At 38.0% G+C, this 14,275-nt stretch overlaps 1 protein-coding gene across 9 annotated transcripts in view; it reads left to right on the top strand.

Annotated features, from left to right (window-relative positions):
• Positions 1 to 12,573, top strand: part of EPHA6 (EPH receptor A6) — a 382,511-nt gene extending 369,938 nt beyond the window's left edge. For 5 of the 9 annotated variants that reach the window (XM_085076898.1, XM_085076864.1, XM_085076906.1 and 2 more), the window contains one exon: positions 2,366 to 12,573. In XM_085076898.1, the coding sequence (XP_084933024.1) occupies positions 2,366 to 2,480 (115 nt within the window). In that variant the 3' untranslated portion in view covers positions 2,481 to 12,573. The remainder of the gene's footprint in view (positions 1 to 2,365) is intronic. The other 4 variants (XR_014855458.1, XR_014855459.1, XR_014855457.1 and 1 more) reach the window with 4 other exon arrangements.
• The last annotated feature ends 1,702 nt before the right edge of the window (positions 12,574 to 14,275 follow it).

Raw genomic sequence — 14,275 nt, 5'->3', positions numbered from 1 at the left:
ATTTAACATGTAAAGTTAGGACTGGTTTTCTCCCACATGTAACCCTTCACATTCACCTCCATTAAATTCCATTTACTGCATTATGGCATAGTCACTAGGTCTTGTAAGATCCTTCCAAAACTCTTCACAGCTGGCCCTTCTCTTCCTACCCTGACCTGACCTCCCCAACTGAGCTTTTCACCTCTTGCTCAGCTGTTTTCCCAGACTATTTACTGATTTGTGGAACAGTAATGTTCAACATTATCCCAGCATAGGTCCCTGCAGATTTATGTCAATAACTACATTGCAAAACCTGACAATTTACTCCTAACTTCCTGTCTTTAAACCAGCTACTTAGTCATGCAAAGACCACATTATGCTTCATATTATGTTACATCTTATATTACATAGACTCTGCTCCTCATTTTCATTATAAAGCTTTTGTGAGGCATCTTCTCTAAAGCTTTTGGAAATCCAAGTGAGGTGTAGCAAATGGATCATCTTCATCCATTGGAAACAAGTAGTTTTATAAAATAGAAATTTTATTTGCAAAAGCCACGGTGATTTGAGTAGATCATTTATCCAAGCATCCAGTAATTTTGTACTTCACTGTAGTTTCTATTATGCCCTGTAATGATCACAGACTCACGGGTCTGTGATTCCCCAGATCTTCCCTGGAAACATTTTGTCTGCCACCAAGCTCCATACTTCAGACACTAAGAAATTTTTAAGCATGTGGAGTACAGCTGGTAACTCCCCCTCTCACAACCCTGATAGTAATTCCACTAGCTCATCTTTATGTTCTTTTGGAACTCTTGGCTAAATATAGTCTTGTTCTGAATGTGGGTTGTTGCTTGTTTTTCAGTTTGTCCTATAACCTCTCCTGCAGTCATTTCAACTTCAGACAGATACTCTGACAAGTCCCCAGAGAGGATATGACATAGGATTAATTTCAATTTCTTCCACAGTGAATGTGAGCTAAAATAAATGGTTAAGTCCTTCAATAATGGCTACTCTTTCAGTGTTCTTTTATACACAAATCATCATTGGACTGTAAAAACTTGCTGATGGGTTTTTTATACCCAGTGAGTGTGCAGAAAGATTTATTATTAGATTTTTTTTGTTTGTATTATTTAATTTGTTGGTTTGGGTTTTTTTTCTTTTTGTTCCTCAAGTTCTTTTTTAGCCTGCCTTACTGTGCTTTTACAGCTAATCTCAGGTTATCATCCTTCCTATTTTCTTACTTTAGATACCACTTCAACTTTTTGAAAGATTACCCTCTCTCCTCAAATGACCTGTGCTACCCAAGACCTCCTGGCTTCTTTCTGTGCTTTATCAAGCCTTCTTTGATAAGTGCTAAGCACTGGTCTTGCATTTCTGAGACCAGTCTCCACTGTAAAGCTTTATTCTTTTAGCTGAGTCCTTTTACCTTCTCAGATGCTCAGTACTTTTGGTGACCTCAAGTGCTGTGTATCATCCCCCACATGAATGTTAAGCCTAAGCACATAATAGTTGCGAGGTATCCAATGGTTCTTCAGCTTGATCTGCAGATCTGAAACTCATCAAGGCCATGCCTGATCCCATGAGCTCCTTCACTAGATCACTGTATCATCATACAGTTTTTGAGGATATCTAAATGGGCAGTATCTGTCTACATCCCAGTGTGGGATTTGCACAGTGGACAAGGCACATCTGAAGTTTCCTGCCCTCAGCCCCTCTGTGATCTTTGCCACATCTTGCAGCTGGGGATGTTTATAGAACAACTAAACTGGTGGATTGTGCTGAACTCTGAGGGCTGTAGACTTCATTCCTGCCAGAGTCAAGCTATATGGGTGACAAGAGCTACCCACTCTGGGGTGCAGGTCTAGATGAGATGAAGGGAATCGGGGAGGGAAATCTGGGTCAGGCTGGAAGAGTCACTATTTTGATCTTTAGACCATCTCTCACTACCATTCCCCAAATCATCAGAAGCACAGCCTTTGTCATTTCTCCCTCAGAACTGCAATACTGAGTGTATAAGCACCAATCCTTTGCAAGTATGAGCAGGAAACTGTTGCTATGATCATGTTACTAAATATGGGCTATTAGAACTCACCTCCCTGATTATTCCTTGAGATTTGGAAAAATTAGTTGACCTTTAGTATCACAAATCCCCAGTGCTCTAACTACATTTTTTTATTATATTTTTTTTTCTTAAATGACTATGTTTAAAAAACAGAAATTGACAGATGCAGAAAACTTGAGCATTTGCAGCTTTCTTATATGCCTTGGTCAGGAAGGTAAACTGTCCTGGAGAAGAAGAAGTCATCCATCATATATTTCTATTCTTTTGTGCACAAGACACTTTACTATATTTGCATCCAAGATGAAACTTTTTATCTTGCAGTGACATTAGAAGAATTGGAGTTGCACTCATTGGACACCAGAGACGAATAGTCAGCAGTTTACAGACTTTGCGGTTACACATGATGCACATACAGGAGAAAGGATTTCATGTATGAAAGTAATAGAAGCAACTGTGTTATGTGCCTCAGCATTTCTAAAATGGAAAAATATTCTCATTCTTTGCTCCTGCTCTTCCCAACTTCAAGAACTGCAGTCTCCAGTTCAGACTATACAAGTACTTCTATGTTAATGCTTCCAAACTGGAATTTTTAATCACACTGCACAGATCCTCCACCAGTTCTCTGCCGATAAAATCCTGGCCTACTGCAAGACTCTTGCTACACATTGATGAATAACTCAGCATGGATGTGTAACTTTGTATAACAGTATTTGGGAAACTTTCATGGACTTACTTGAAAGTAGTAATCTATTTGGCCTGGTGTGGCTTCTTTATCGATGTATTTAGAGTTTGCTGGTAGATCAAAAAGTATTTGACTTCTTTCATGTTCTGTGACCATGTAACTTCCAATACCAAATGTGCAATCAAAAAGAAGTTTAACATAAATATTTATTTTATCTCTTAATTAAATCCAAATGTATGGGTCCTATCATTATATTACTTTATAACAGTTTGAATGCTGGTAAGCTGGTGCCTCAAAACATTAGTATTGTTTGCAGAAATGACTGATGATTTTATGTAGTGAGTTTCCATTGTGTGAATAATTGGAAGCATAGTGAGAGTCATCTGTTTGAAATCTTAAGGAAGGTTCTTGATTTTCAATTACTTTAGCACTCGACACTTTTCATGCTTTAAATTTTAGATTAGGTTGGAAAACTTGTTTATCCTTGAGATTACTCACCACCCTAATTTCTTTTCTTTTTAATGTAAAACTCAGCATTTGCTTCTACTACATGGCAAATACCCACTGGAAAACTGGTTAACATTTCCATGACCACATGTAAGACACGGTTATCAGATCTTTTGTGGACACACAGACATCAGGAAAGCTTTCTGTTTCAGGAATGCAGGTCTGTGCTGCTCGGACAGGGAGAATCATCTCCAGCAGCAGCAGCAGCAGACCTCAGAGGGCCAGCCATGGGTGGGGTGATGGGATTATTGCTGTGGGAGCAGGCTGGCCATCTCCTCCTCCAGGCAGGGGCAGCAGTACAACCACAGCCCCACTGCTGCTGGAAATTACACGCTGCAGGATTCAGTCACCTTGCACACAGGCAGAAAAGGAGATGCAGGACAGCAGTGTGGTAACGTGTTGCCTTGAGTCTACTTCTAACTGCTTTTAGAAGTTAAAAAGCAGACTGATGAAATGGAGCTCTGATCTTCATTCAGTACAGATCTCTAAAGGACATCCGAGATATTACCTTTAGAACCCTTCAATAGCCATATTTACATGCAAGAAAATGTCAGCAAAGGCCTAACATAATATTTGTACCTCTCTAGGACTTACAGCTTCCATGTTTTATTCAGACAACTGACACAGACGTGCTGGGCTACATTTCCAAACTTTTGCATGGGATATGCACTCCCGGGAGCAGGGGCAGGAGCGCATGGCTGCGTGCTGTGGGAATCCCACGCAGATCTACAATGCATGTCACGTGTAACCCTGTGCAGATGCTTCTGGTCATTTCTGTCTGGTTGGGAGGGGATTTTTGAGTTCTGTGGCATTCCAATATACTCAAGCATTACAACTCTTCTGTTAAAATGTGCATTTGGGTAATTAGTATAATCTGTGTGTATATCAAAATGAACAAACTACTTTGTGTAATCATAAAGATATTTACTGCTTAATTTACAGCTTGTAAATCACAATATATTTCCTAAGTCTTGGAAAAGGCTGCCATTGTATATCAGTGATAAAGAATGGAAATCAGAAAGCAACTCAGAAAAGATTGTGCTTCCAACCAGACCACAGAGTAAGACACACTAGGCCTGATTCACTGTTGTCACTTTATGTTGGAATAATTGCATTAATTTAAGTGAGATAACAGTAGTGCACGAAGTAAATTTTTCTTTCTTCCATTAAAAAAAAAGGCAGATTCAACTGAGGAGCAAGTTTCCTAAAGATCAGGAGTCACTGGTGTTCTACAATGCCAATTTGATGAGCTTGTTTAAATAATGGCAGCTCCAGTCCTATTGTAGTTCCATAAGTAATTGTGCCAGCATGTGGAGTCTCACTGAACTCATCAGTGCGTGAGTTTTGCAGGCTCACAGTCCTTCAGTGGGAATAAAAGTGTTTGTTCTTTTTGTGACTGTCACTTGAAAAAGTCTGCCCGAAACCCACATATGAATAATTTTTCAGTAGAGGTGCTCTTACAGAAAGAAAATTATGCTTAACCTGAAGCCTTTCTAAAAATACTAACACACCATAGAGTAATTTAAAAGTTGATTTTTCTTTCATAGTTTTATTATCCATTTTGCCTATCATTGCTTCCATGGCCAGCAACAGGACATCTGTGGAAGGAGCCTTTCTCACAATTAAATACATTACTGAGGGGGTATGAGTCTGTTATTTGTTAATGGGGTTTCAAAACCATTCATAGCTGATCCAAACCATGCATGTGCACTTTCAGATTGTCTTTTGCCAGGTTTTTCATTCCTGGTAGTGAGGATGCAGAATTGTTACATGCACACAACCTGGATATATTTCATGAAAATTAACTTCTAAATTTGTCATGCTACTGAAAATATTTTTTCAATAGAAAAAAATATAACAAAATTAAAACATTTATTAATCAGATATATTTTTTATATAAACAAGAGCTTGGGTTACCAGAAAGAACAAGGGATTCTTTGAGTGAGGACATTTGTCATCAACATTGTAAATCCAGGATTTTGTGGGTTTATACATCGTTTTTCTGTTGTTGTGGTGTAGTAGGACACTTTTCTAATAGTTATCTTTATCAAATTTACATTTTCCCCATTTTGGAAACATTTTATTTGCTTTTGTGCTGATTCCAAGTCTATTCTTGCTTTAGTCTGGTAGTTTCTTTTGTATTTTTTTAATTTAAAAACAAAGTTGCCAAGAGGTGTTATTTTTTCGAATGTGAGCTTAATTCTGTGCAGGCCACAAATGTATATGTGAAAATAAAGTAACTTTCTTTGTTACAGGAAATACTTTCTTCAGGAGAAAATTAGCTCTAATTATCCTGCATATTGCAGTGTGCAGCTGGAGTTTAAATTTGACAGATTTAAGCAAATTTAGTAGGCTGTTTTTGAGAATCTGGCTCACATTATAGAGTGCTTTATAACTAAAAGCACTCACTGAGAGTTCACTAAATAAAGTATGTGTGATATGCAAGCAGCAAAAAGGAAAAGGTGTTAAAATGTGGATGTGATAAAGAAATAATTCTAACCTGTTTCTCTGCATTCAGTGATAGCTCATCCATTCAGGCATCTGTGCTTGGTCAGATGAATCTCATGCCTTAATTGTATCCAGTCCTTAGGCTGACTCTGTGAAAAAGAGGAGGTCCTGTTCATAATGTTCATAATGTTAGAATTGAACAACACAGCAGAAGGTTTAGTAGAATTTACTTATGATGTGTTTGCACACTGGAATTACTGAGAAACAACAGGATGCCGTGAGGTGAAAGGAAGAGAACTGAGCTATGTAATTTAAATTTTTCTTGAACAAAATTTACCCTTTTTTTGTTTCCCATGAACATAAATCCAGTGTCTGTACAAAAAAAACTTAGACACTTACCATGCTCTAGGACATCAGCCAGCATAAAGCAATTCTTTAATTGCAAACAGTGCACTCAACAATAAAGTCAAATAAATTAGTATTAGTCATTACTTGGATTATTCTGATACAGAACTCATGGACTGTAGTACTTTGATTTTTACATCCTTTAAGACTGAGTATCCATTTGCCTTTTTTTATATGGTAAGCCTAACACAGGGTTTCATTAATTTATTTTTCAGTGCAGATTCCCAATGCCAAATTGGGTCATAAGTAACAAACAGACACCCTTTATCCAGAATCAGCTGAGATTTACCATGTGGAATAACTGGCACTGTGGAGATGCCCAGTAAGGCTGCACTAACCACAGCACTTTCCATGTCAGAATGACCCCATGGGGCCTTATCAGCCAGCAAGGTAAAGCAGCACAGAACATACTTGAACTTGTATTGAAGAGCTGTTCCTCATTTCCAGCTGGACCTGTTCTAAACTGCAGCATTTGTTGAACTGTTTTACCTCAGCTGATGGTTTGGTTCTGTGGGACATGTTCTGGTAGCTCAGGATTTCTCTTTATGAACACAGAGTACCTGTAGCTTCCCTGCCATGGGCTCGCTCTGTCTTGGAATGTGTCCTTCAGGAGTGGAAAGGAGGACTTGCCTCTAATCCAGTCCAACATTTCTTTAGTTAGAGTCATTATTAAAAGTCTGGTTTCTATTGCATCTTCTAGGAAAAGTACTAAAAATAGACACTTGTGGCATTTGCACATGGTTGAAGAACCCTGTATTCTGTCAAACAGTTTTCTTACAGAATACCCTTGTTCACCAGTTGTAATGGATCTTTCCTGAATAAATGGCAAAGATAATTTCTTTTTTATAGTAGTACTATGATTATTTTTTGAGAATGAGGCAAAGATGTACTGGGCTGGGCTAACTCTTAGTAGGACAGTGATATTGAAATCTCCTGGGGAGACAAATCAGTCAGCACTGAAAAGGGAAAAAAAAAAAATCCCTAAAACCTACAATAAGGTAAAAAGGGAAGCAGTGTCCATACTGTGCCAAGGAGCTCTAGCAAAATCCCAAAGGAGTTACCTAAGACAGTGCCAGGCACTTACAGCTCACACACATCTTCTACTATCCCATCCTGTACTTATTAGTGCACACTACTCATCCATGAGTGTTGTATATAGCTCCTCACATTATGGACCAGGATATGGTGAACATGCTATGGTTATAAAATAGTTGTCTATATGTACATAAAGAATTGTAAATAGAATGTAATCTATTATCTAAAATAATAATGTCAGATTTTTCAAACCTAGAGAATTAATTGCCTACTACCAACAACACTAATGGGGTTTGTTTGCTCCATTGGCTTTTAAAATTTTTAGTGGCATGCACTGTGTGTGTATAGTTCTTCCCAAATTTCCTTGGCTTGTTAGCTGGAAATGGACAGCCTCTCTTTTCCTCCACTGACAGAAAAATCATTTCCAAACTGGCTTAGAGAAAGCTGCCTGCTTACCTTCTGTTCACCCTTCTGCTGCCACCTCACCCAACCCCTTCCTGCTGATTCTCCTCCATTCAGCTAATTACTGTAGAAATTAGTGATCCCAAAGGGAAAGCGAGGTGCCCATGAGCCAGCAGAACTAGAAAGATGTAGCCCATGCTATAAAGCATTTTGAGTTCCTCTGCTGAAATCACCAAAGACATTTACAAAGTATATAAGTTCTTTTCTTTTAAATAGCCATTTATAGACACTTAGGAGGTTAAAATGAGGGAAATTTCCAAGGGAATATGAGTAAGGATATGCCAACATATAGTACAAAAAGATTTGCTGAATTTTAGAAATGAAAACCAACAAAAATGGTCGATGAAAAACCTACGGTTAAAAAATGGATTAAAGTATATTTCCTTATTTTATATGTGAAATAATGTAACACTAATTCAGTGAAATCTATTTATGTGTATGTTGCTTTAAATATCCTACATGAGTACACCTTACTTTCCTTTCCTGCAAGAGATTTCCCAAGTACCTATCTCTTCCAGAAACGTTTAGCATATTATCTGATATTTTCATACCTGAATAATTAAACTGGAAGAAAAAATTCAAGTTCTGACAGTGAAGATATGGGGGAAAAAATGGGATTAAAAAGATCAGTCTCAAAGTAATTTAGTTTTCACATCTGTTCTGCTTTGTTCCTGTACAAAGTTTTTACCTGTATCTATCTGAAAACTTTGACTAGTTCTACACACATCTCAGTGCCATCTCAGAAGCTCCTGAATCTGTAAACAGTTTTGTATTTGTGCAGCTTAATTTATATAAAAAGGCTGATTTGAAATGGGACTTTATGCAAGAGTAGAGTTAGGCATAATCAAAAATCAAAATCCCTATAAAATATTTGTAAGACAGCTTGAGCTAACATATTTTGCCTTTTTTTTTTTTTCAAACTTCAGCACCACATTTGGTTTTCTTGAGGAGCCCAGTTCATTCCCTGACCTTACCACAAAACCTCCTGCACACTTCTTGATATCTGAAGAGATATTACTGACTTTTTTCTTCATTTGGGAAACGCTACAGGTTTGGGGCAATATTCACCTCCATCATGCACATCAGCAAGCTGATTAAAATTTGTGAATAAATCATAATATGATACTATCAACTCTCCATTACTGACAATTCAATGAAAAACTGTTCAGCATCAGCATGTATGAAGAAGTGGTAGGTAAGCCAAAATCCTGAGACTGAAAACCCACAAATCCAAGAGAAATGCAGATCTCTGCATTCTGAACTATGTGATGTCAAGGGACTGTGGAGAAAGTAATCTTGAATTTAGAATCTGGAAAAGCAGGTTTGGGAGAAATCTGCTTTGGACTCCAAATATTTGTTTCTGGTTGTGGATGATGAAAAACTGCCTGTTGAAACAGTCTAGGGACTATTTTCATAGTATCATCACCGCATAATGTTCTCAATGATACAAAGAGAAAAATAATCTATTTTCTGATTTTTTCAGGATCCAGCCTAGGACAAAAAAAGCAGGTACAGCTGTCATACTTTATATTAGCATGTCCAGCAGACAGAATTCTGAACGACTAATTGTTCTTATTGCTACATCCTGACTTTTTTGAGAGGAACCTATATAAACAGTAAAAGGTAGAACTCTCCAGTTAATATTGGCTTAGAAACTGAGTTTTCAGTTTTTACTCATTCAGACTGAGTTTTAATTGAAAATTATTAAGAGGAAAAAGGAAAAGCATAATAGGATTATTATTTCTTTTCTTTAAGAAGCTGGGTGCTCTGAGCTGTATGATTTACCATCACAGTCTCTTTATGTAGAATAGGATTAGCTGAAAAAGACAAAGTGCAGCCAGTGTTCCAAATCTGTAGATTATTCTAGTTACTTAATATCAATTTGGGAAGTTCCATTTTTGTCCTGGGAAGGTTCTGCTCTAAAACACCCGGTACTTCCAAATGCTGCTGAATTATTTTAATGAATATCTTGATGGACTAATTCCTGGGACAGTGATGTAACTGTGAGGAATTAAAAGTTTCTGTGTCAATAGGCAATAGTCTTGCTGTAATCAAAATTCATGAGAGTTTGTGAGTGACTTCCATGGCAGCAGGATGAAGCCCAGTGTCTTATATTCTGTAGGTAAGCTCCAGCTCTCCAAACAGACTCTCCTCCCCTGCAATCCCACTATTGTCATGGTTAATTTGTCATTAGAGAAGCAGCACTTAATAGGACACAAGCTGTCTTGTCATTTAAATGAATTGCTAAAACTTTTTTGTTGGTTTTCATTTCTCTGTAGAAGCATTGCAGGTTGAGATGTAGGTTGGTCCCTCAGGGCATGATCCAAAGTCAGCTGTATCCATAAGAGGTCAGTTGACTGAAACAGGTTTTGAATCAAAGGTTTCTACAGATTGGTGTGGCACAGATGGCCTCATTTAATGGGGAGAAGAGATTGCACTGAGCCTAAAGACAAGGCTGCTACCTCAGGGATGTGATCAAATAGGCTGTGGTTACTTTCAGCATGGAAAAGATAAACTGCAAAGTACAAAAGTTGGGTGCTGCAGTGTTTGTTGTTTTCTCTGGAATGGGTGGTCAAACCTGACTTTGGAATAAGTAACCTAAATGACCTACACATCTAATAGAGTATCTAGCAGAAATGGTCTGGGTTTGTGGGCTTTTTCCTCCAGATGATTTCCCAAACTTCTGGATTTAAATTCAGTATGAAACCATCATCTCGATCAAACAAACAGAACCTAAAAAAACAAGCAGGACTTTTCTGTCTTTCTTCTTTCCTAAACATAAACCATGATGCAATATTATCTCCCTTTCATAATACATGTTCTAGCTGATCATTCATCTCTTTGAACAAGCTGCTTCATTCTCCTGGTGCATTGCAGTCTAAGGTTTGAGATTTGCCAGTTAATGAATGGCACAATAGCAAATAAAATAACAAATGCCCTCTTGGTGGTTCCATTTATTGGATTCTTTCATTAATTTTTCTATCTCAAGAAAACCATCCCACTCTGAGATTCCTAACAAGGAAACCTGTAAGCATTTTACAGCTTATGGCCAAACATGATTCCCTATCTCCCCAAGAAACAGCTAGCTTTGAATTGGCAGTGTAGCATTTTTACTACCATTTCTTCTGCAGCAGTTTCTTCTCCCAACTTTTCAAAGTAAGGTTGAGAGGCTTATTTCACACTAAAAGTGGGGAAAGTTGTTTCTTTGTTAACTCTGCTGACGGGATTCAGTGTTTGTTGCTCTTACCTAGAGCCTTCCAGCTGCTTCTGTTAAGGCCAATACCAACATTCTCTGGTGGTATCAGTTACATCACACACAGCAGTGTCGTGACTGAAAACCCAGAGACATAAAAAGGGCTCATTCTTCTCTGGTTGTGGTATAAATCCTACTGACTTCGGGAACTTCTCTGCACTTCTCAGGATTGCGCCTGCAGTTTAGCAAGGAAAAAAAAAACCAACTTTGAAAGATCATGTGAAACCCTGTTTACTGAAAGGCAATAGTTTATTTTCTAGCAAAGCAACATTCATTGATCTAGTTGGAATTAACAGTTTTAATTTTGTCATCACATTTTTTTATAAAAAGCACACCACTTTGACTTTCAGAAAAAAAATACAAAAAATAATATTTTACTACCTTCCAAAAATTAGCTTTGATTTACTTTTGGAAGATAACGTGGTTGGTATGTTTTCTCAGGATAGCCTCTATTTCTGTGTGTTGGTTTTAAATGTATCTGAATTAAAAGGGGTTTTAATCTCTGTCTCTTCTGTGAAATTAGATTGTACAAAACTAAATATGACTGCTCTTCATAGTTTGCTGTTCTAGCATAGCCATAAAATGTATCAATGTATGTGTATATATGAATAAATATTTGACAACAGACACTTTAGATTATATATTTAAGCAGCCATGTCAAAACTTCAAAGGTAGATGGCTTCAAAAGCAATGGTATACTCATAATACTCACAAACTATTTTACAAAATCAAACCATGGCCTCAGCACAGATCTCATATCCTTACCAGTAGTCTGAAACCCACTTTTTCTTTAAAGACCCCTGCTAAGGTTTGTTTTGCCATTGTTTCTTTAACCAAGACATATTTGAATAATGACAACTACCTGTGGCTCAGTCTTCACCACTCATCTCACAGCAAAGCAGCCCTGGCACTGCAGAACCAGAGGCTCTGGGTTCCATCTCCATCAGTCTGAACTCGTGTGGCACTAAAACTGCTCGTTCTGGGAGACTGAACATTTCACAGCCAGTGTCGTTGCTTTCCCCCTGGGACTGCCTCACTCCTCAAGATTACTTTTCTTCACCTAATCTATCTCCCATACACGTTACACTGCATTTTCCTTTTGCCTGTTTATAACAGCACTGTAGGAATATCCATGAAATAAAAAGCTTACCCTACTGAATTGCAGTCCCAAGGGGAATTTACATTAGACGTGAAGTTGTTATGATTTACTGAAAAGTGGTGTTACCTTCTTTTCTTTATTATTATGATTCTATTCCTACGATTACTATGATGTTTCATGTAAATTTTCATGTGCTGGCATGCCTACAAGTTAATAGTGTAATAGAATGCTCAGCTCTCAACATTAGAGTGTTTTTAAGGTGAATTGCATTACATATGCCATCTCTTTGCAGAAAGAATATGGGGTTTGGCAAAACTACCTGCTGAGCAACATAATGAGATTTTTGTACAAAGTACAAGTTATTGATTATTATTGTATTTTATTTTTCTATGATTTCCTAAGAGGCATTATCAGGTCTTACAGATGGGGTAAGCCTGTTTATTAAGATATTTATTAGCAAATAAAAGTTACAGTACTGGTGGTTATTTTTGAGTTAATGGTGTTTGTTTTGCCTTAAGTTACTAAGATAATGATCCACAGTGAAGCCTGTCATACATGATCGTGCAAAAAAATCCCAGCTGCTTAACACAGGGTGGTATACTAATAAAGATGGACCGGCAATATGTTCTAACACTTGAGATGCTTCGGGGTGGTGTTGTTTTTTTCAGCTAAAGAATGTTCTTCTGTGCTTACCACTGAGCATTTACGCTCAAAAAGCACACACAGTTCACAGCACCAGGAAAAAAACCTGTACACATGAAAAGTTCCTAACAGCAGTGCTCTCTCCTTCTTGGGAAACACTGTGAATCTGAATTTTAAATGGGTTTTAATGCACTATTAAGATTCTGCAGTGCTGTTCACCCTTCTCATGTTGATTCACTGAGCCATGTAAAGCCTTCTCAAAGCTTTCACCGACAAAAGCTGTTTTAAAACTGATCATATTATGTAAATAATTCCAGGGCAATACATGGTGATTCACAAAGAAGTGAATGCCATATACAAGAACCAGACCCTACCTCAAAAAGTTTTAAGTTATAATGAGCTTTTCCTTGCATACCATCACATGCATGCAATGCAAAACTGAACACAAGTAGGCATAGATTACTAGGAAATGAATTTCAGATGCCCACAGTCCATTACATACTGCTTATTTTACATGGGAAGAGTTTTCTCACCAAGAACTGCTGGCTTTAACACAGTGTATATAATGAAGAATGAATATTTTATCTTAGATCTGATTACAAAAGTGCCTGTGGCATTCTGTGTTCTCCATTGTATTCAGTACTACTTCTTAGATATGGACTGATTTCAGATAGAGACAACACCCTCCTCTGCCACATATACACCTCTTAACCTGATTAGCTTTTGGAAAGTGCCTCATCACAGAGTTTCAGTGTGGGATTTATTTTACTTGCCTTTTCCTTCAGTGGCTCATCATGCCACTACAAGGGAATTTCATCTTTTAGTTGGAACCTTCCGAGCATAGGGCAATCACGAAATCACAATTGCAATTTACCTCAAACCCTTAATAATCAGCAGCAATAAGAACTAGAAAGCCAGACAGCAGACAAATTATTGGTAATATTTTCGAGCTTTGAAGGTCGATGCAAAGTGCATTATAAGTCAGAGCTCCTGCCAATATGTTTGGCAAAAAGGACTGTCCACTACAAAACAGTTGTTTCATCTGCTCTCTCTCCTCTCCCTGGGGCAGAAACTGGGATTGTAGTCTAAAAGCTGTGTTCGGTTTACATGAAACTATTTTAGAGTTTTTCAGAATGAAGGGATGGAGCTCCATTAAGGAAATTTACTTCTTCCAGGCAAGGAGCAGCACAGCCCATCTTTTGGGAAGTGGGAACAGAACCGTACATGCCACCCCTCAGTCATTGTTTATCTTTGTGCAATAGTGAAAAACAAACCCAAGTACTCACTTAAAATCTGGAATTACAGAAATCCCAGGCCATAGTGAGGCAGAGCATAGGAGACTGAGTTATCCCAGATGGCTTGGACTTCCAGGCCATGTGGGATGAGTTCGGAACAGCGTTTCCATCCTGTGAATCCCTCAGCAGAGGGGACAGGCTGAGGGAAACTCCTGCTGCTCTTCCAGCTAAAAAGTGCAGGAGTCTTTTTGTCAGCCTTTGCTAAGTGCCACTTTCTGTGGGAAGCCACGGCGCCCACTGAGCACCATTTTGGCAGCTAAATGTAAGTATTTGGTAGAAAAGAGAAATGGGGTTTAGTTCTTATTTGCTCCTCTGCAGAGCTCATTTTAAGTGATTAAGGTGATTTTACCTAAACCTGGAACTGGTCTGACGGGACAGTGTTACGCAGCCAAAAAAAAAAAAA

This window comes from Lichenostomus cassidix, chromosome 1 (genome assembly GCF_008360975.1).
Source record: "Lichenostomus cassidix isolate B80296 chromosome 1, HeHo_3.0, whole genome shotgun sequence".
In the NCBI taxonomy this organism is placed as follows: Eukaryota; Metazoa; Chordata; class Aves; order Passeriformes; family Meliphagidae; genus Lichenostomus; species Lichenostomus cassidix.
Note: the sequence above shows the minus strand (reverse complement) of the source record. Positions and strands in the feature narration are given on the sequence as shown.